Source organism: Macaca mulatta, chromosome 8 (assembly GCF_049350105.2).
Source record: "Macaca mulatta isolate MMU2019108-1 chromosome 8, T2T-MMU8v2.0, whole genome shotgun sequence".
NCBI classification, from domain to species: domain Eukaryota; kingdom Metazoa; phylum Chordata; class Mammalia; order Primates; family Cercopithecidae; genus Macaca; species Macaca mulatta.
This window is the reverse complement of record NC_133413.1, coordinates 34,542,857-34,567,204: the sequence shown is the minus strand read 5'-3', so window position 1 is coordinate 34,567,204 and position 24,348 is coordinate 34,542,857. Positions and strand designations below refer to the sequence as shown.

Below are 24,348 nucleotides of genomic sequence, written 5' to 3'. Positions count from 1 at the left end.
AGAAAAGACACAACATTTAGAAAACCATGTCCCACAAAAACTGTGGGTTACAGATTTTTGTTGTTGTTTGCTTCAGTCTTCAAATGATTGGTTAACTGAAATTTAACCAGAGTGAAGTTGAAATGTGGAATAAGAGGCAGCAAGGCCCAGAGAGCTGTCAATTTTCCTTTGGCATGACCCTGTTTGCCACTGAACATTGATTCTCACTATGTTAAAACACTGGTTTTCATAAGTGCTAACATGATTCCATCCCTGTCTCTTATCAATAAATTATCTTGAGCTTTTTCTTTTATATACTTATATCAATTTTAATTCATTTCATGGGTGTTTTATGTTACAAGTTAAGTCATTAAACAATAGAAATCAAGTACTTTCACATTATAATGATTTTTTTGACAAGAAAAACTACATTCCCTCTTTTTTAAAAAGATATTACAAATAAACTCTTGTTTTTAATGTTCAAAGATACTAGAAACAGATTTTTATCAAGACAAATTTCACTTAATTGTATTATCCCAAATCAAAGATAAATACATTTAAAAATTTATATCAGTTATTCTTATGCAGAAGTACTTAATACATGTCATTTTGCATTTAAGGTAAAACTGTTTTTAAAACTGTATAAAATTTACATGTTATTCACTCATATATATTTACCTATCAGCATTCTAGAATCTCGATACAATATTGTTCTTAAGGTCATGCAATGGGGCTGCGCTTAAATATGGAAGTTCTTTATAATTGCCATTTTTTTTTGTTGCTGTTACTCTAATAACTAAAGCATTTTAAATAGGATTGATTTTACCAGAATCATTCTCGAATAAAAAGGGCCACTGAAAGGTTCTAGGAAGCAATATACTTAGAGATAGAAAGTCCCTCATTTTGAATCCTCAACATCCATCATCATAATTGTTATTTTTGTATTGTTTTTTGTTTTTTTTTTGAGACGGAGTCTCACGCTGTTGCCCAGGCTGGAGTGCAGTGGCGCGATCTCGGCTCACTGCAAGCTCCGCCTCCCGGGTTCCCGCCATTCTCCTGCCTCAGCCTCCTGAGTAGCTGGGACTACAGGCGCCCGCCACCGCGCCCGGCTAATTTTTTTTTTGTATTTTTTTTTAGTAGAGACGGGGTTTCACTGTGGTCTCGATCTCCTGACCTTGTGATCCGCCCGCCTCGGCCTCCCAAAGTGCTGGGATTACAGGCTTGAGCCACCGCGCCCGGCCTATAATTATTATTAATAGTTCATCTATACAGCAACTATCATGCAAAGAGCCTAAGTTAGCTCTGGTAGCTCATACCTAGTGATTTTTACACAACCCTTTTCTCTACAGAGTAAATAAGAATACATACTATATTTTTGGCATCAAAGAGATATGAACAAAACTGTACTTTGTTACCAATATAGGGGTACTTTGGTTTCCCTTCAAGCCAAATCACCAAATGACTTGGTATATGTAATTCTCCTACTTTATGAAAATGGCCTGCAAGATAAAATACTAGCAGTTCCAGATTTTTTGCCTTGTGAATATGTATTTAAGCTTAAACAACAAACATCTTATATTGACACAGCTCTTTTAAACTCTTGGAAACACCTTCATATAAATAAACTGATGATTTTTGTTTAGAATATTTTTGCTGCAAGGAGTAGAGGAACAGCTACCTAGAGAAATGCATCAATAAGAAGTATAAGCTTGGCCAGGTGCGGTGGCTCACACCTGTAATTTTAGCACGTTGGGAGACTGAGGTGGGCAGATCATAAGGTCAGGAGTTTGAGACCAGCCTGGCCAACATGGCGAAACCCTGTCTCTACTAAAAATACAAAAAATAGCCAGGTGTGGTGGCGGGTGCCTGTAATCTCAGCTACTCAGGAGGCTGAGGCAGGAGAATCACTTGAACCCGGTAGGCAGAGATTGCAGTGAGCTGAGATCGTGCCATTGCACTCCAGCCTGGGCAACAAGAGCAAGACCCTGTCTCAAAGAAAAAAAAAAAAAAAAAAAGAGGTTGGGTCATTTCTCAAAAAGACGCCATTTCTTCACATTCTTATTGAATGTATATAAGAAAAAATACATGGGAACGTTTTTTCATATAACTGATTTCACAAATTCATTTCCGAAGTAAATGGGGTTTTTATTTGTTTCTCAACCAAGACTATGAGTTCATATAGACAAACGCTGTAATTAAAGCAGGTGTTTCTAGAATTAATGAGGTATTCAATAATTATCATTTCATCCTGCTTCTTTGCATTCTTGATAAAAGTTAACATTCTCATATTGAGCACACAATAATTCACTTGTTTCTAACAAAAGAACATGGTGTAAGATATGTGAACTGCTGTGTATGTGTGTGTATGTGTAAGAGAGAAACACACACACACCACACAGTCGCTTAGGGCAGGAAATGCCCTTATGTAAGTAAGAATCATGAAATTAACAAATAGCTGAGGAATCACGAGTTCCTTAAGAGAAGGCATTTATAAGGAAATTGTCATTAGGCATCTTATAATTAGTTCTATGATCAGAGGGCACAGGACAACTAGGTAAAGTGAGTCAGAAATCCTACCCAATCAATTTTCTGATTATTATGAATTTCTAACATGATGTTTCCTAGGAATCTAGCATGAGATGATGGCTTATCTCTATCATAAAATCATATGGAAAACTGGGTATAGTAACACTAGAACTACTTGAGGTATGCAAGTCATTTTTTGGAATTACCAGCTACTTCTCAACCAGAACTATCCTTTTGCTAGTATTTACCTTCATTTGGGAGATGAATTTTCTCATCATTGTTTCTTAGTGTTATAAGACCCTGTTATTACTCAGAACTGACAGCATCAGCATCTCCTAGGAGCGTGCTAGTGTAAACGCAGGCCATAGCCCAGAACTACTGAATAAGAATCTTCATTTTAACAAAATCCCTAAGAGATGTGGATGTAGATTAAAGTTCAAGATGTAAGGTACCCTGAACTGGGAAAAGGGAAGCAAAGGCCGTCTTTCGGCACTGTGGTATCTTGCTGTTTGGCCATGGACAAGCTATTTGGCTTTACCAGGCCTCACTGTAATTAAGTGATTATCAAAGACTTCTTTTTCCACTAAGGTTCTGGGAAACGATACTTATCCTAACACATGGAATCACTGCTAGAAAACCCCAACATCATTTCTTCTGAATGCATTACCAGTCAGGGACGATAGAACTCAAGGACTTCTAAAAATCCTTTTTGATAAAATGGATTTTTAAGACAATTGTTGAGGTAAAACAAATTGCAAGTGCCTAAGCAACTCAAGTGTTCAGCAGCAAAAGGATGTAGACTTCAGAGACATCTAAATTTGTTGCCAAATGAGATGGAAAGGAAAAGCAGAAACTGAGATAGTTTCTGCATAAGCAAACTGCACACTGCATTGATTGTGTAGAGAAAGCACATGCAAATGAAAACCCAGTTGATCTATAAGCTCTGTGAAATTCTATGGAATTACTCCTAACAGACTAGGGAGACCAGCTTCTGATACATTTCTATTATCAACATTGTATGTTAAACATTCAATCCATCACTTTCCTGGATGATAAGAATAATAGTAAATCAAAGCTGATTTTCAACAATAAGCTTTGGCACGAGTTTGAGCAAATTCCAAGAATTTTATGTCTGAGAATAATCTAAGGATCTGAATAACAAGTACTTGTTGTAGCTTTAAATATATATGTGTGTGTGTGTGTATGTGTGTGTGTATATATATATGTATATACCATTTGTTTCATTAATCAGTAATATTAGAAGATGGAAATCAGAGTTTTAAAAAATTTTAGTATTTGCTCTTAATATGATCATGTTTGTTCTATATTTGTTATTAATGGGGTGAAAATTCAGTTTTTTTTTTCTGAACTTAGGCATCACTCTTTCCCTGCCCTCCACCTCCCCATCACCCACTTCTATGCTCTGGGGAGAATTCTTTCCTTGGCTTTTGCATTGTACCCTATCCTGACCTCGTTCACTGCACTTATCTGTATTGTGATGATCTGCGACACATTGATCACATTCTGTCAGTGATCACATTCTGATCATTTTGTATCTCTCATGCCTAGCACAGTGCCTGGCTCATAATGGGCTCTCACAAAATGTCTGTGAAAATGAACTTAAGATCAGACCACAGTGTCCGTATCTGATCAACAATTTTATCAAACAAAACTTTCAGACAGGGTGTGGTGGCTAACACCTGTAATCCCAGCACTTTGGGAAGCCAAGGTGGGCTTATCACTTGAGGTGAGGAGTTCGGGGCCAGCCTGGCCAACATGGTGACTGTCTCTATCAAAAATACAAAAATTAGCTGGGCATGGTGGCGGGTGCCTGTAATCCCAGCTACTTGGGAAGCTGAGGCAGGAAAATTGCTTGAACCTGGGAAGCAGAGGTTGCAGTGAGCAGAGACTGTGACACTGCACACCAGCCTGGGTGAAAGAAGGAGACTCCATCTCAAAAAAAAAAAAAAAAAAAAAAAAGAAAGATTTTCATACAGTTAATTGATTTGCCAAGCACAGGTCAATCTTGAACATCTGTCTGTTATTTTTATAGTTTATGATACACTCTCCTCTGTGGACTCCCAGATATTTATTTATTTTTTATTTTTTTGAGACAGAGTCTTGCTGTGTCACCCAGGCTGGAGTACAGTGGCAAGATCTCGGCTCATTGCAATCTCCACCTCCTAGATTTAAGCAATTCTCCTGCCTCAGTCTCTCAGTAGCTGAGATTACAGGCATGCACCACCACATCCAGCTAATTTTTGTATTTTCAGTAGAGACGGGGTTTCGCCATGTTGGTCAGGCAGATGTCGAACTCCTGACCTCAGGTGATCCACCTGCCTTGGCCTCCCAAAGTGCTGGGATTATAGGCATGAGCTGCCATGCCTGCCCTCAAATAATTTTTACAGAAACTCCCAGTATCCTTCTCACAGACTCCCTCCCGCGAATAAAATCCTTTAACATAACGTTTGCAGTTTGGAAAAGACTCTTTGATTCTTTAACAGTGAGTCTGTTATCTTGAATTTAAATACTGTTGGTGAAATACCGGTTTACTTCGAATTCAATAAAGCAGTGCATTCTACTAACCAAAATTCTGCCCAGCACCAGTATAATGAAAACTGTGGTTAATAATAACTTCAATACACTGTTAATATCCTGATATGCTTACTATGTAATCAATCATAGATGCATGTATTTTGAAATAAATTTAATGCTTGGTGTATCTTTTATATTTCAATTGAATAAATTATTTTCCATTTTTTCTTGGTGGAGATTCTAGACATATTCAGAGATATTCACAGACCCCAAGAAACTTCTGGCTAGGGTTTGTTAATTTTATAAACCACATATTTATGGTCAATTTATAAACCATCCTTAGACATCCTTTCTCTTTTTTTCTCAGCTTCATTTTCATCAAACCCTCCCTTGATCAGGAACAAGAAGAAAAAAAAATACAGCTGATATTTCCTCTCTCTCTAGTCATCACCACAGTGAAATATTTGGACAATTTAAAAAATACCTTGTCAAAAAATGAAAACTCCCTGTTATCTGTCTGCTTTTGCTCAATACTAGCTGTGGTATTTGAAATTATTTGATGTCTATGTTTACAAATATTAAATGATGGAAATGTCAACACATCTCTCTCAAGGAATATTGGTGAGTAAGCATCACACACCAAAGTCTTTGCTCTCTCTGTTTGTAAACTCGAGGTGGCAGTGTCTACGCCAGCTCCAACTGTGCTGGTCTGTTTTCCTACAGTATTGTGTTGCAAACACGGACTTTTCTCACCTCTTAGCCAGCTTAGCATTCTGTCTAGAACTCGCCCACTCACTGGCTGAGTATCTGTGTTGTAGATTATTCTTTCCCAAATGTATTGTTACTATTAGTCTGCATTTTTCCAAGATGAACCTCATTCTGTTATCTACCTTTAAGTGAAGTTTCTCAAGATTTGTATATGCTTTTCTAATTTGTGTTTTAGTGTTCTTTCTAGCATCATCTGCAAAAGACATTTATTTCCCCAAGGGAATGCCCTCTTTAACATCATTAAAGAAAATATTAAATATAAAATGTTCCAGTAATGTTTCCTTCAGATCCAACCTATATCTCCCCACCACTGTTCAGACAGTATATATCCTCCATTTTCTTTTTAATGGTAATCTGGGGACTAGTTTCCAATCCATGAGATAAGAGGATACAGATTGGTCACACTAGACTCATGGGTAAATGCTGAGAAAAAAACAAAACAAAACAAAAACCTAAGTTGTCCTGGCTTTTCAAATGATGTTTTTCAATGTCCAGGACATACAATCCCAATAATGAGGGTGGCAGTGTTTGTGAATTAACTTCTTGTTTGAACTTTGGTGCCCTTCCCAAATCTCTGTTTGCACAGCTTGCTCTGAAATGCTCATCTGCAGACTAAAACTCTTGCCCATGTTTACTCTACATGATGAATCCTTAAGTTGGGAGTGAAAAAATTTCATCGGCTATGGGATCAATCTACATCCCATACATCTCCATGTCATTGTGACACAATGACATATCGACTGCTAATTTGTGGTTTGGTTTTCCTCTCTGGAGGAAGTTTCCTTGTCTTGTCAAACAGCTTAGGGGTTCTGAGGGGCTTTACAGCTCTATCCACTTCACCAGCCTCATTCTGTGATAAAATATCTAAATATTCACTTTTACCTTAAATCATTCAATATAAATATTTCAAAATTGTGTATTCATTTTCCTGTAAATTGACAATTTGTACTTGTATATATTTATGGGGTAGAAAGTGATATTATGATTTATGAATACAACGTGGAATAATTAAATCAATCTAGCTAAAATATTCATCCACTATTCACAATAGCCAAGTTATAAAATCCACTATTCACAATAGCCAAGTTATAAAAAATCCACTATTCACCATAGCCAAGTTATAAAATCAATGTAAGTGTTCACCAACAGAAGAATGGACTAAGAAAATGTGGTATATACGCACAATGAAATATTTTAAATTGACTCTGTATACATCTCAAGAGTATGACTGCATACTCTTTTTTTATTCTTTTTTCCACGGAGCAGAGTCAGCCTCTGACTAGGTCTTTCATTGTACCTTCCCTTAGCTCACTTAATACCCTTCATAGCACTTGGCAAACCTGTGATTTATAATTCAATTAATTATATGAAACATGATGGTTACTTTCAGTAGCCTATAGACTCCATCAGGCAAAGACCAGTATGGTTTTGTTCACTACTTTATAAGTAGCATGAGCACAGAGCCTGTCTCATAGGAGCTCAATAAATGTATATAGCTGCCCAGCTGATTTTTATAAGAGAGGAACGAAGCTATTCAGAACACTTAGTCAATGCACCTGATTTTAGGCAAAACTACACCTGAATTGAATCCTATAAAAACTAAAGAATTTTCTTCAACTGTACCTCAGTGATTTAAAGGCTAAATGAGTTAATAAATTCCTCATAAGCACAGTGTAGGATTCTAGATACATGAGCACATGAAAGAAATAGAAGACACAGTTGTCTGAAGAGTGCATTATCTAGAGCCACATGAGTCCCACCACTTGCTCTCACAAATACTGTCTGTATCTGTTAAATGTTACAATATTCAAGAACAGAGAAGTATTACAGGCAAGTGTAACACTGATTCTCAAGAAAGAACTCTTCTAGGCTGGGATGGGAGTTAGCAGTGTGTTCTTATGGACGGGAAGTCCTAACCCAGTATATATCCTGTTTATTTCTTCCAAATTTCTCTTTCTGCAGCCATGATGATGAGACTGCAGGACACAACTATGAGTTTGTACCGTTGCCCCCTTGTTTAATTATGTTAATCCAGCTACTAATACATATTATAAAAGTTACTATCATCAGCATCATTATGTCAGTATTTTATAAAATGTTAACCTTAGCTAGTGCCTTTGATGTCTTTGACTTTTTTCTTCCCATCTTACTTAGTCCCCAGATTTCTTCTAGCCTGTATGGAAGACTCGCTTCCCTAAACATCTGCTATGTCTATGGTGCCACTCTCCTGCTCCAGAAGTTACTATGACTCCCTATTAGCTATTAATATACCCAAAGTCCTCTGCTGGACCTTCAGAGGTCATTAAGTGGCTCCACTGTTTAACTTAGTTCCTTTTTTTTTTTTTTTTGAGACGGAGTCTTGCTCTGTCGTCCAGGCTGGGGTGCAGTGGCCAGATAACTTAGTTCTTTTATTTCATTCATTTGTTTGTTTTACTTCCTAGAATTAAGCTGCATGTTACCGTGTCTCAGAGAAAGAATTCTTACAACCACAATGCCTTCCTGGTATAAAGGAAAGACTCTATAAATGATCATTATATTTAAAAAGTCTTCATTAACTTATTTCAGTCTTTTCTTTACCTTCTTTAAATTTGTATTACCTTAATAGTCAGCATTGTACCATTTGGCATATATTCATTTATTGATTTTCTATTTTAGCAATTTCATTTTCTTAAACAGACTGAGTTCCCAGAGATCAGACACCATTCCTTACATTTTCTCTGTGTTTTAAAAAATGCCTGGCAAATAGCTGTTCTATAAACAAATGCTAACTCATTTATGCCTAGTGTCCCATTATTGGAATACTAAGCATGTGGGAGTTTTTAATATCCTACTGCTCAAGGTCATCGCCAAGGTCTGATTGCAAAAATTTAAAAAATTGCGACCTCGGGCATAATGTGATAAATATTTCATTTACATAATATATATTATCAATTAAGTTTGATAAATATTTCATTTATCAAACTTAATGTATTATATTTGTTGTGATTTTGTCTCCTATGGTTATGTTTTTCACGCTTGTCTCTTATAATAATGTATACTATAATAAGGCCCTACATGGCTTCATAAACGTTCATTATACAAAATTATAAAAGTCTATGTTTATAGACACCTTCCATCTTTCCAAATTAAGTTCGTTTTTTATTGTTTTTACATTATAAGGAAACTAACGATCAGAAATATTAAATGATCTATCAAAGAAAAGTTATAAAGATAGTTGGTGGTCCCAACAAACCAAATAAAACTGCTACTCTTAAATAAAGAATTAGAAATTAAACATGGGCCAGGCGTGGTGGCTCATGCCTGTAATTCCAGCACTTTGGGAGGCCAAAGTGGGTGGATCACCTGAAGTCAGGAGTTCAAGGCCAGCCTGACTAACATGGTGAAACCCCATCTCTACTAAATACAAAAAATTAGCTGGGCGTGGTAGTGCATGCCTGTAATCCCTGCTACTTGGGAGGCTGAAGCAGAAGAATTGCTTGAACCTGGGAGGCAGAGGTTTCAGTGAGCTGAGACTGCACCAATGCACTCTAGCCTGGGCAACAAGAGTGAAACTCCGTCTCAAAAAAAAAAAAAAAAAAAAAAGAAAGAAATTAAACATGATAACACAGTCTGTTAAAACAGGTGTATATATTTTTCCAATGTCTACTGAGAGAACGTAATACTACCATTTACTTTTTATTATAAGGAAAAATAAATTTTGCTTCCCCAGAGTTAAAAGTACTTTAGCAGAAATGAACTCATTTAATTTCACTGACTCCCTGGGAAGAAATTTGGAGAACATATTAACTTCATGTTATAAATAAATTTATTGTCCAGAGAGTTGAAGTGAAAGGACATAAGACTGTTCACCAAAATTTGTAGTTTAAAACTCTAATCCCCTCCAGATGAAGGCACATCTGTCCACTGGACAACATTTTGGACTTACAAGCACAGCCTGATATAAAATGATTTTTAGATTAAAAAAAATCACATCAACATCTTCCAAAGTACTTCTCCACTGAAGCTGTTCAGAAGAACAGATATATAAGAATAAAGAAAAGATGCAAGAGGAAAACTGGACAATTTCATGTTCGATTTCATGTATCTTGTTTCTTTGAACCACAGGACCACATAAAGCATCAGAGGGTACAAAATGGAATGATTCTTTTCTCATCTTTATATAATCTGGAATAGTAACTATTTTTTCCACAGAATAAATTTTAAATTACTGTAGAGAAAAAAATATAAAAGATAAGAACTACCACTGAAATTGCCACACAATCCCCAGGAGGAGGTCCAAGCAATCCGGAAACCTCTCCTCAGAGAAGTGTTTCACTGCTAATATGTTTAATCCATTCAAAACACCTTGTTCTAAGCAGAGAGACAAGAGACTTGTTGTAAAATCTTCTACTTCAACTCCCAAGAAGACAACAGCAGATTAGGTGACCAGAGAGACTGCTTGGAAACTTCCAGGCTTGTGGTGTTTCTGAGTCATGTCTTTAGTCAGGGATAAAGCTGATTTTCAATGACGTGGCTCAAGCTTCAGCAATGCTTAGCTCTAGACAGATAGACCATATGGAAACTATGAACTGGCTTCATAGACAGGACCATGATGAGCCAATGCAGTATTTTTATGTCTTCTGTTTCTATTCAAGTGGTCTAGTGAACAATGTATTATCATACGACCTAGTATAATACGTCTGTGTTTAAATTCTCAGTGGTGATTATTTTTAGTGCTATAGATGTTTTACAAACAGGATTTTTAAAAAGAAAAAGTTTCATTTAACAAGAAAGGTTTGAAATATTTTGGATGTAAAATATACTCTCCAATTCTTCCCTCAAGATTCTGGCTTGCTTTAATGTATGAATAAAGTCACCATCCCAAAGGAGGAGGAAAGTTATCAAAATCATAGATGTCAGAGATTTTCTTTCTGATAAGATCCAGTACTAATTTAAAACACCTAAAAGATCCTAATTACAAAAAAAAAAAAAAAAAAGAAAAAAAAAAGATATAATTTGCTTAGAACTAGAAGGCAAGAATGATCCACTAGACAATTAGGGAGGATGCAGTGTTCCTTCAAGGCTTGGGGTTTTAATAATTATTAGAAGAGTAACAAATGTTTCACTTCAAGATTTTTAAAATATAGCAAGTTTTAAATTCTGGATTAGGCTTAAGATTTAATGAGAAACTGTGCTAAGTGAAGAAAAATTACAGTTGTTGGCACAATATTAAAATGAAAAAACTGAACAGCACTTACGTGATTGCATGTTTTGTATTGGACGTGGGAGGGCTAAAGAATAGCTGAAATTAATATGTGGAAAAAAACTGCCCTGGTTCCTTAGAGGTATGCAGAAACTATCATATGCACTCACTCAGCTTGTAAATCTTTGCAAAGCGATGATGAAAAATGATCACATTTCGTTACTATAATTAAAATATAGTGGTCTCAGATGCTTTTCTGAAGAAGTAAAAATATGAGACATAGATAATATGGGTACATTGTTTAAAAAGGAGATGAATTTAAGGAACTATAATTTAAATGTTTTTTCAAGGAGATTTATTAAAATACAATTATGCTGTATGCTTAAGATTAGGAAAAAATAACAAGGTTTCCCCATATAACAAACGAACCTCATATTTTATAGATTATACTTCTCAGCTTTTGGCATTTTCTATTTTGATCAGAGAAAATCTTACAAACTACAAACCTGGTTCATCCCAATTTGCTATGATAAATATGAGGATGTCTCATATTTGTGCTGTATTCACAGCAAGTCAGCAGAACTAAAGACTAAATCAGACAGATTTTTATTCTGCTGCAAACATATAGATTTGAATATTTTAATGATCAAGAAGTGAATCTCTAAGATTATTTTTTAAACAATAAACATAGTCATATGAGATAATTCAGATCTAAAAGGAATGATCTTTTCTACATACTCTTTTTTATTTTTTATTTTATTTCTTAATTTTTTTTTTTTGACAGTCTTACTCTGTCACCAAGGCTGGAGTGCAGGGGCATGATCTTGGCTCACTGCAGGCTCAACCTTCCGGGCTCAAGTGTTCCTCCCACTTTAGCCTCCCGAATAGTTGGGACTACAGGCGCATGCCACCATGCCTGGCTAATTGTTTTTCTGTATTTTTTGTAGCAATGGTGTTTTGCCACATTGTCCAGGTTGGTCTCAAACTCCTGGGCTCAAGTGATCCGCCTGCCTCGGCCTCTTAAAGTGCTGAGATTACAGCATGCACCTGGCCTCATACTCGTGTTTCATCTTGCTTTAATATTTTTGCAAGACTTTTACCTATCATTTCACTTTGGCTTTTAAAAATTATTTATTTCTGTAAAAGAGATGTTTAGTAATTGAGATTAGAATTCTACTGTTCTGGCTCCAAGTCTTTTATTCACTCTAACAGATTATATTTACTTTTACAAATTGTCTGTCTTTGATAAAATCAGCTATACAACCACCAAAACTTGTCTTGTTTTGGCACTGTATCCACTCTTTTCAGAGAAGAGCTTTTGAGTGCAAGAAAGGAGAAGTTCTGGAAGGTGCTTGTTCAGAGCCAGAGGTCCCATCAGGCACACTACAGACACGTCCAATCTACCACAGCTCAGAGAGCAACAAAACATAGCCTACAAAATGGCATTTTCGATTGTTGCTTTTTTGCCTTTAAAACATATGTTTTTTAAGATGCACTTCCTTACTTATAAACATAATTAAGATTTTATTAGAATTGGCACTAAATATTTACATAGTATTTCTGTGATGTAAAAGGGACATGTCCTTGTTCACTATTTCTGGTGCCTTTTTCATTTTGCTAATTGCCCCTATCAGTTCAATTGCCTCTCTAACAGACTTGTTCTTCCTTGTCAAGATTTAAGCCCCATGCCAATATTCTAGCAGAAAACAATTTTTATGACAAAATGGTTTTCCCTCCTTTAGAACAAGCATTGCTGCTTTAGAACAATGGCCTCACTGCGTGTTTTCAGCTGGGGACTGCTGGCAAAATTTATTAGATGTTCTACACTACATTTTTTAAGGAACGACTTTTAAAATACCTTGCTCTTGGGATACAGCTATTGGTGAACAGCAAAATAAACGTGTATTTTCATCATTTCAATAAAACATTAAATATGTTTTTATACCCACATCAAATTTTAAGTCCATATACCACATGTGGACAAAATATCAATAGTAGACTTAAAATGCATGGCAAAATAAATGTACTTTTTAATGAGTCCTATTAGATTTTACTACAAGGTTTAAATATTTAATGTACTGAAACTATCACTATCTTATGCTGCTTTTTGAGAGAGAATAAACTGGATACTTCTTTTCTTTTTTTTCTTTTTGGAGACGGAGTCTCACTCTGTCGCCCAGGTTGGAGGGCAGTGGCACAATCTCGGCTCACTGCAAGCTCCGCCTCCCGGGTTCACGCCATTCTCCTGCCTCAACCTCCCGAGTAGCTGGGACTACAGGCACCCGCCACTGCGCCCGGCTAATTTTTTGTATTTTTAGTAGACACGGAGTTTCACAGTGTTAGCCAGGATGGTCTCGATCTCCTGACCAAATTAGAGCCTTCCCTACTTGCCCATTAATATTTGCTATTATTCATTGAATGCCAGTTTTTTTTTTTTCCAATTCCTTTATCTAGATTATTTATAATCTCTACAGAATTCTGTAAGAGTGCCTTCCTCGGCCACCCAAAGTGCTGGGATAACAGGCGTGAGCCACCGTGCCCGGGCCTAAATTGGATACTTCTTAATGGTACATCACTCCTTCAGGTTATTGGAAAGAAAGTGCTATTCTAGATAGATCTATAGACAAATGAAAGAACACTGTTGTCACCCACAGGGATGCTACACACAATGCATTTCCAAATATATGCAATTTGCTTTTTTCTCTTTTTTTTTTTTTTTTTTTTTACTGGTGATATAAAACTAAACTCCATTTAAAAAATAGTTATGCAACAATAAGACAATCCCAAGTGTAACAGATACATGTCAGTAAGTAATCTTCTGCCCTTCTGCTTCTTTTTGTTGTCTTATTCATTTTGCAGGTGATCACTGGGATAAGAAAGCAACATTATCTTGCAGCTTAATTCATACATTGGATGTAGAAGTAGATATCAAAAGTTATAGGCCTCTGTGATATCTGCACATCTTTTCTGAATAACAACAAGAAAAACCACAAGGAAAGCAACAATATAAATAACATGGTAAAAACAAACAAACAACAACAACAACAAAAAACCCCAAAAAACCTCACACACATTGAAAACAGCAAAAAGCAATTCTGGATATGACAGAGGAGTGATGACGAATGGTGTGAATGTTTTAAAACACTCAACATATAAAACAGCATTATTCAACATGATGCAACAAAACTGGAAAAAAAGCAACAATACATCATGAGACATAGAATCATCTGAAACAGGGAGTTATAGACATAAGCCACATACAGAATTTCTTTTCTTACTTGCACAAGTATCTCGAGGGGTTTGAAAGGTCTTTCACCATGAAGCACTCGCCTCCATTCACACAGAAAGTTTTCTCCTTCTCTGCGCATTTTACAAGATGGCTTGTCCCAGTGGTGGATGTAGATGTAGCTGAAGAGGAGAGAAAGGAGAAAGGTTAACATTGACATTTTTTTCTCCCCTTCTAAGCAGCCATTAATCTGAAATAATCCTAAAAGGAAGAGTTCATATAAGGTACAGATTTCACTACACTTGCAGACCTTACAAACAATAGCAAAGAAGTTAAGCACTTCGTGGGTCTAATTACATAGAATCAAATTATAAAAGAGAGAATTATAGAGTTAACTAATTTTATAATAACTAAATAGGAAAAGGGGCTCAACATTTTTTAACCAATATCTTATCTTCCAGGTAGTTGGAAAAGAGAAGCTCTATTGTCATTAAGTAAAATACATTTCTCAGGAAGGTTCAAGGTAATGGTATAAAGTCATGTCAGTGCAGCTCAATTTAGACATCTATTTTTGATGGCAATTAATTGATAAAATTTTTTATTTTTGAAATGTTTTACATGCCTATTGACTTTATATTTTTTAGACATGATGTATATATTGAAAAAGAAACACAAGTTGGCTTATTTGTTCCAAATGAAAACATTACAGATTATTAGTCAGATACATATTAACATGCAGATTAGAATTCATTCTCTTCTAAATTTCTTTTCTACTCTAATTTCTTAGAGGAACATGGTTGAATGTCCAAATGTCATCATACTTTTAGGGAAATGGAAAGAGTCTAATATCACTGTAAATGTAGACTAAAACACAACAAAATATCTCCATTTAGAATGAGAGGTAGAAATATGTTTCAAGTTTGGTTTGCAACACCTTCATATAATGAACTTAATATTCACTTGTCAAACTTCACATTACATGAAAGTGGGTGCATGAATTATACAAGCCAAACCTCTCAGCCCCAGGCCACCAGGGCATTCAGTACCAGGGTGCTTCTTCTCATATCATTGAGAACACCATGGGCAATACTCAGTCCCAACCAAAAATAGTCTAATGTATACAATGTTTATCAATGATATTATCAGGATGAAAAGCAAAACCAATAATATCAAGACAGTATAGATTCTATATACTCTTTTAGGAAAAAAAAATCCATCTTTAGAGGCAAATTTTTTTCTTGTCTACTGATACATTCTTATGAATTTTTAATTCCTTGTCTGTCTTCCTTACTAATTTCTATTTTATTATTTGCATGTGAGTTTCATATGCCCTTGTTTACTTTTATTTGACCTGCCATATATTACTTTTCCATTTTCTTCTGCCTTTCCTGTTCATTTCCTTCGAAAGTCTACATTTTGTTGTGACACATAACCTAATTTTGTCTTCTCCCCTGCTTGATTTTTATTCTGTCTGACTAGAATACTCAACATCTGATTATTCCATTTCTGAATTACTCATGGCCTTGCTTGCCTCTTATTATCCTGTCTAAGGCATGTTTTTGACCTCTTTCATTGATCTCAGCATGGCTTTTTCGAATAACAGCAAAAGACACTCAAAACAACTTGGACTTTGGAGACAGATGTGGTTCAAATCTTGTCTCCTACTGGCTTTGAATAAGTCACTTAACCACTCAGATGCTCAATATTCCCATCAAGAAAACAGGGGTAATGGCACTCTTACAGAATACTGTAGAGATTATGAATAATCTAGATAAAGGAATTGGCCAAAAAAAAAAAAAAAAAAAAAACAAAACAAAAAAACTGGCATTCAATGAATAGCAGCAAACATTAACGGGCAAGTAGGGAAGGCTCTTAATTTGGGTATGTACCAATGAGAAAAAAAGCTTGACAATGGAAATCTGGGGACTTCAAAGATGTATGCTATTTATTTTTTTAAAGGAGAACTTTAGTCCTAAGGAGATGCATGTTATTCTGGAATCACTACTATGGATAAATAAGAATTGGACTAATTTTTTATTACTCCAACAAAAAGTTATTTTCAAAATACATTTCAAGGCATCTTTTCCAGGCCTACAAAGCAAACAACTAAACAAAAGGAATAAGAAAGAATGAGTAGACAGGTGATTTTTACCATCAATTATCAGTTATAATTTAACATCTTCAAGAAGAGGGGAAACACGATTTTCACTGTTTGGTCTGTAAAACTGTGGAGTATACAACATTTCTATATATCACACAGCATATAATTTTAACAAAATATTATCCTTTCATGTGAAAACTACTTATTTAGGTGCTATGTATTAATATTTTCATCCACGGCAATTGCCTTTAAAAATACTGGAAGTTGGCTGGGTGCAGTGGATCATGCCTGTAATCCCAGCACTTTGAGAGGCCGAGATGGGCGGATCATGAGGTCGGGAGTTTGCAACCAGCCTGACCAACATGGTGAAACCCTGTCTCTACTAAAAATATAAAAATTAGCTGGGCGTGGTGGCAGGCGCCTGTAGTCCCAGCTACTCAGGAGGCTGAGGCAGGAGAATCGCTTGACCTGGGAGGTGGAGGTTGCAGTGAGCTGAGATCGCACCACTGCAGTCTAGTCTGGATGACCGAGTGAGACTCCGTCTCAAAAAAAAAAAAAAGAAAAAAAAAATTAGGAAGTTTACCTTGAATGTTAAAGGTTTTGTGCTTAAAGGCTTTCAACTGCTGACAGAATTCCATGGGATGACAAATGGAGCAGGGTATCCTTGCTGCCCCAGGTGACAGTGCTGAATGGGCCACCTGTGGTGTGCTGTCACCATGCAGTCCTGCAGAGGAACTCTGAACCTCAAGCAGACCCTAGTGGCCTTTGCATCTCTGACAGGTTGCTAAAGATTACCCTTCATGCATCCTGAACAGCAAACACTGCATGGGCTCTCTCAGGACAAACGCCAAGGCTTTTGCTAAAAACGACAAAACCAACATTCCACCTCCCCCCAAAATGTAGACACTCCTTATAAAATGTAAACTAACAATAAAAAATAGCAGTGATATAAGCAACATACAGACATACCTCTTCCTTAGAATTTCTGATCTTATGAGATCATCAAAATAAGATGAACAAATATGTTAAAAACTAGAAACAACCCTTTTTTAAAAGGCCTTAAAAATATATCTCCCTGAAATGATTATCCTCGTAATGCTATCCTGAAGCCCCTAGCTCTGACATATTCATTTAAAAAATTCTTAGATCATTACCTGAAATGGGATATTTGACAGCAAACTGATTCTTGGAAGGAAATGAAGTAGCAAGTATCTCATACAGTTATGGATTATTATGCTTAGCACTTTTATCCTTTAGCAGTAGTGAGATCAAAAAATGATCACGAATTGTAAGGCAGCAATGCGCTCCCAGGTGATGCGAAGTGTTAACTGACTGGAAGCAGCTGCTCCAAACCAGCAGCCAAGCACAGGAATAAGCTATAACTGTCAGAAGAACCCAGGATGGAGATGGTGCTCTATACACCCTTCAGATTTTCGCCAGGTTTCCTTTTGCTCTCCTTTTTTGAACACAGTGCCCTGACAGTCTTACACAGGCCTATAAATTTTGCAGTGATATTTTTTCTCTGTGCCGTACACACTCAGTATTCCTAAATCAGTTTCCATTTGGTCATTCAACCAGGACATAATGAAACAGACACAAAGGGTCCTATGCCAAACAGAGCAAACAGCATTCTTTCTCGGGGAGGTGGGAGGAGCTGTATTAAAGGTACACTAAAATTTGGAAGATAAAATAAGTTTCAATATATAAAAGACGACCCCCCTCGCAATAGTTGTTCCAGGAAGGAGGTGAAGTAGCTCTCACTCATTCAGGGCTTCCTAAACCTTGTCTCCCTCCGATTTGTGGCTAGTTTTTCACAATTTGGGAGTTATCTTCCAGTGACTACTAAATGAACAGCGATCAGAAACACTACAAAATCTGACGTTACTTTGATGTTTGCCATTTATGTGACCACTTTATCCCAAACACACTTTCTTTGGTATGTCAGCAACTACAGTATTATAAGCAAGAAAGTATAAGGTAAAGCAGTAACTTACTATTAGGTTGGTGCAAAAGTAATTACGGTTTTGGCCATTCCTTTTTAATACCACAGAATGTATTTTGTAGTATTTTACTCTAGACCTGGTCTGCCTTGGCAAAAAAGGTCAGGACAAATGATAATTGCGGGGGAAGCTGGACAGTTCTCTGAAACAGCTGAGAACTTGGGGACAACTATCATCATTTAGGGGCTCCAAAAATCCTTTACCACACAACAGGACTCCCTCTTTCCTTCACGCCCTCCCTCTTTCTTCCTTCCAGCCTGCCCCTCCCTCCCTTCTTTCTTACCTTCCTTCCTTCTTTCCCTCCTTTCTTATTTCCTTCCTTCCTTCATCACCTCCTTCCACAATCCTTTTTTTTTTTTTTTTTTTTTTTTTTTTGAGATAGAGTCTAACTCTGTTGCCAGGCTGGAGTGCAGTGGCGCTATCTTGGCTCACTGCAACCTCTGCCTCCCAGGTTCAAGCAATTCTCCTGCCTCAGCCTCCTGAGTAGCTGGGACTACAGCCACAAGCCACCATGCCCAGCTATTTTTTTTTTTTTTTGTATTTTTAGTAGAGATGGGGTTTCACCATGTTGGCCAGGATGGTCTCCATCTCTTGGCCTCGTGATCCGCCCGCCTCAGCCTCCCAAATTGCTGGGATCACAGGCGTGAGCCACCACGCCTGACCCATATTCTTTAGTGACTGTTTATTATGTGCAAGACATAATGATAACAACCAAAATCACTGGGGTTAAAAACTGTAAGACCATGACCAACTCTCCCTAGAAGAAAACCTTCATAGATAAAATGTAGTGAAATGAACACTGAAGTTGGCTGTGAAGAATCAGGTCCAAGGCACAATTTGCCAATTATTAGCTGTGGGACTTCTCTCTATCTACCTGCCTTAGAATGAGATACCCCAAAATGAGATACCAAAGGGTTGTTGCCAAGTTTATTAAAACACTTTGTCAGTTGCCAATACTCCACACAAATATATGATACTGTTACTATTACTGATGACATAAATATTGAGCAAACAAAAGTAAAAAAAGAAATTCTGTCCAGACTGAAATTTTACATATATAACCAAGCCTCAATAGTTGTTTCTTAGGAAATTATTCTTCTGCAAAATATGAAAAAAGATGGCCTAACTTGGAGTGACAATCACTGAATGATTATAAAGCATTAAGTAAATATCAATAATCTATGTTTAACTTTATCAAAACTACTTGTCAAAAATGTATAACCACTTAATTTCCTTATAAAATAAAATTGAACAATTTAAGAGAAATTAGTATAAATGCATGATTATTTTATCCTTTCAAGATCTACACAATTCTTTAATATTTCTGACTGAATTTCCAAATTACAAGAATTAAACTTACTCACAATATTATATATTATGTGTTATCATAACAATTTTTTAAAGTATAAAATATTTTAAAATAGTGTCATGTCCATGGTATGTGAAATGTAATATTAACTTTGTTTACAACTTAAGATGTTGGAAATAATACTATTGTCCATTTTGTAAATATGCAGAATAAATAGCTGAGAAATAATCAGGTGTTCTCTGCTTGTTACTAAATATTTTCCCATGGAATCAAACAGTATTTCCCGTAGACTGCTGGGTTTTTTTCTTCTCAAGACAGGCTAAAAAAATAATGCTGTAAAGGATGGCTTGCTTTTCTTGCTTGTTTTAAATGGTGTTTTCCTTATCAGTGAAGGAGACAAAACCAGTAGACCAGGACCATTACACAAATGCAAACTGCTGATAAAGAGCCACTATTCTTCTTTGACAATTAGCAGGAATTAGCATGAGTATACAGTGTATACCCCACAAAGCAATCATTAGATCCTGTTTCCCTTGAATGAATTAGTCCTCACCCACAGCTTTTAGGACAATTCTTTATGAGTTACTTACAGAAAATTAAACTAAATAACTCTACACCATTTGCTTAATAAAATATGCACATTTTAAATATTTGAAAATTAAACTTCTAGTCACTACAAAATTACAGGATTTTTTTTTAACCTTACCTGTAATATCTTCAATGCTTATGTGTTTAGGAATCTGCATACTTTCCTGCTCTTTGATGTCCAGTTAAAAAATCTGAAATTATTATTCTTGCTCTGAATATAGCTCTTTTGCAATTAGGTATAATGAGCAGACTGAAGTCCTACTGGGGAAAAAATGCTGAGATGGCTCCTGAAGATGAAGCTCTGTAGCAGAAGCTGAGTAGAAAGAGCTGTGCCACCTAATGTAGCTTCTCTAAATGCCAAGGGAATGATAGGTGGAGTCATTAGTTTTCCAAAGGAAAGGTTCAGAGTCAGGCTCAGAATCACGGAAGCCTTGTCATTCTGGGTTGGCATTTTTTCCTGAGAAGTCATTTAATACTTTGCTGAATAGCAAATATGTACTTGAAAAGGAAAGAAAGTGACCAGAGAAGATCAAAGAAACCTGCCTAGAGTTGGAGGTTCCCAGAGCCAATACAGTGACTGGAAGTAACATATCATCTCTCTTGACCTCTCCTTGACTGAACTCTGCTCAAGAAACAAAAAGGGAAGCCAGAAGAATTCTCAGGAGACCACTAATGGAACCAGGACTTTCTAAAGCAGAATTAGGGCATCTAACTCCATGGAACTCAGGACTTAGCTAATACACTGGGAGCACTTAGAGGTTTACAGACTTCCTACAAGGTGACACTTTGTCCAAAGAACAAGTTGACACCAAGGGCCAATGGAGATTAACTGGTTTAACTGATGAACTTGGGCTTTGGCATTGTTCAAACACATATAGAATGGTAGGACTATCAAGGATCTTAGCACATTTTATAGTTTATCCTATATTTTAAAGGAGGATACAGATAATCTCAAAAGAATAGTTCTGCAATCTTTAATAAAATATCTCTAGCTAAGAATTCACAAAAGTGCACGGGGAAGGCTGCCCAAGGTCACATAAGTGAATTAGAAAATGCTTCCTAAGTGCGTAAGATTCCTCTCTCCCTTACAAGGTCTCTGGGCAGACCCTGATATTATTTCTTCCTATTCAGCAGAATGAAGTGACCTTTCGGTGTTTCTCCTCATAAAACAAAATTATAATTTTTGTTGTAACACTGATCTCATTTGTAGCTAAACAGAAAGCAGATTCTAAGTTCCCAGCAGTTGCTGAGCAAATGATTTGGTGTCATTAGACAGTGTTATCCTTAGAAAAATAAGATTGCCAGGAAAGGTTATTTTTCAAACCTACAAGTTGCTGGGTTTTTTTTTCTGTTTTTCAGACAGTGCGTTTTACTCATGACACAGTCTAATCATGCTAAGTCTACTATTTCTTAGGAGAAACATCTCAATGATACAAATACCTTGGAGGATGTCATAGCTTTTCCAAAGAAGAAAAGTATCTTCCCATAGTGGATAATTGACTAAATGGAGTTACAAGAAAGTTACATTTTCTTTTTCACAAAGCCAATAATCTTTTCTTAGCTGAGAATCCAATTCCAGAAACACAGTTCTGCTATATATTTTCTACTAATCACTGACAGTTTTATATGAGTATAAAATTTCCATAGCCGGAGTCCACAAACTTTCAAGCTGTCCCTTGAATCCTTTTCCATCAATACTTAGATTCTAAAGGAGTACAATCTGTCTAGCCTGCAAAGCAAATATCAGCAGGCCATTTGACTGGCTTAATTTGATATATTTATAGATCTCACCAGGCTAAATGTGGAAGGCACACTATACTCTGCATTTTCTACCAGGATCATTTTGGGTGGAAGAAGGTCGTGTCAATGTAGAAAATGTTAACCTGTCACTTTCCAAACTAGTCAAGTCTTTCATACCAAACAAAACAAATCAAAACAAAGAGGACTGAATATCCAACAAGAATCAAGGATTCAGTTATTCAACAAGCTACTGAATTTACCATGTGACATTTAATGACATATGTTAATTTATTCATCAACTAAAGCCCATTTAGAAATGAAAGTAGCTGAAAGGTCAAAAGAGAGAAATCATAAGGTAAATTCATTATCTTATTCAACAAATGAAAAAAAAAAATCATGGCACATCAACAAATAAAAGCCATATGGTCATTTCAATGGATAATGAATCAACCTTTGATGAAATTAGAAAGTCAATTTTTATAAAACTATTAGGTATTATCCTTAAAAATCAAACCTGAATTTAATCAAACATCCACATACATGTAACCTACAGGGACTATATTAAGCGGCATCAAGAGGAGATGCAATAAAACCCAGAGAACTTTACAGGAAAAATAACCTGGTTTCTTTAAAAAAAGTTAAATGTGGAAAAAGGAGACAAAAGGAGCCAGGGCTAGAATCAACAAAGAGTGAAAAAAGGAGAAAAATTCAAATATCAACACTTAAAAGAGCATTAGGAAATATAGCAACCAATCACAATGGTTGTGAATTTTATTCAGATCCTGATTTAAACAGCTACAAATGTAGGAAATCTGATCATGGATTAGATAATGAATAATAATGTTAAGGGGTTATCATTAATTTTTATGTGTGCCAATTGTGTTATGGCTATATTTAAAAATAGAAGAGTCCTTATCTTGTAGAGATACATACTGAAATATTTATATACTAAATGATAAGATGTCTGGGACTTGCTACAAAATAGTAAGAGAGAAGAGAAAAGACAGGGATTAAGATGAAACAAAACTGGTAACTGCTGATGGTTACATGGAGGTTCATTAAACAATCCTTTGTATTTTCAGGTTTTTAATATACATGTTTAAATGGATATTATATATGTACTTGTTTAAACATATGCTTATATTTATATTTAAAATGCCAAAATGCAAAAATATAATAATTTTAGGTTTTTCAAAACATGTCTTTGTATTGTAAAACTAGAATAATATTCTGTATCATCTAAGAATATCTGCTTTTAGCTAATAATCTAAATGACCCTTAACAGTGAAACTCTAGAAGAGATTTTCATGAATGTCAAACACAAGTGAAGGATATTGACTAGCAGTGCTACTATTCAGCATTGGTCTTAAAGTTCTAACCAATGCAATAAGGCAGGAATTAAAAAATTATGAGATAACTTTAGAAAATGAGAAGATAAAATAATCACTATCTGGAGATGATATGGTTGGATACCAGTAGTAACTATCAAGAAAACCCAGGGAAATTATGTGATCATATTCACAGCAGCAAAAGAAAATATCAATCAGGTCAGTCAGGCATGAATCTAACAATAAATGTGAGAATGGGAACTATATTAAAAGAGTCATACATTAAGAAGGTGAATTTGGCCTATGGTTGTGGGAGAAGATGGCATTCCACTAAAGGGAAAAACCACATAAATGTAGAGGTAAGAAAGTAAATGTCATGTTTGGTGGTAAAAGGCAGCAGTTCAATTTGACTAGGACATAGATTATAAATAAGGAGGTGAAGTTAATGAAGCTATAAAATAATAATGCATTCATACCAGAGAAGCCCTTGATAACCGGGTTGGAACTGATGTTTAATATGTAGGCCATGAAGAGAGTTATGCTTTTGAGTAGGGTCATAATTAATTAAACGAATGGTCTATTCTACAGCCTTTGGAAGGGGAAAACATGGAGATGAGACAAGTGAAGGAAGTGAGAGTAGAAGAGGGTTTGAGGATAACAGTGTTTGCAAGAAAATGATGGAAAAAGAATAGGGATCATATTCAGGAAATGACACTGTATTTATATACATTAAAATTTGAGAAGAGCTAACTGCTGGAGTTCCTTTGTATTTCACACCTTGTGCTGCACCTGTTTCTAAGGCATTCAAACTGCTTATCACACATTTTCTCATTACTCTTCAAGCAATCTATGAAACACTCATCATGTTAACAGAGGAACTGAGGCCCATTCTCAATATTCAATACTCATTGGTAAAACTAAAACGTCTGTTACAGCTAAAGTTGTCACTGTGCTTTCCTAATCTCACTAGACTACATGTCTGTTGATATAAAGGATCCCATTAAGATGGACAATACCATAATTGGCTTGAAATGATATGTTTTGTACACAGATGATGAAGGCAGTG

The 24,348-nt window shown here is 35.9% G+C and overlaps 1 protein-coding gene across 12 annotated transcripts in view; it reads right to left on the bottom strand.

Moving 5' to 3' along the window:
• NRG1 (neuregulin 1) overlaps positions 1-24,348 on the bottom strand; it is a 218,667-nt gene that overhangs the window by 22,536 nt on the left and 171,783 nt on the right. For all 12 annotated transcript variants that reach the window (XM_015145141.3, XM_015145147.3, XM_015145143.3 and 9 more), the window contains one exon: positions 14,269-14,398. In XM_015145141.3, coding sequence (XP_015000627.3) covers positions 14,269-14,398 — 130 coding nt within the window. The remainder of the gene's footprint in view (positions 1-14,268; positions 14,399-24,348) is intronic.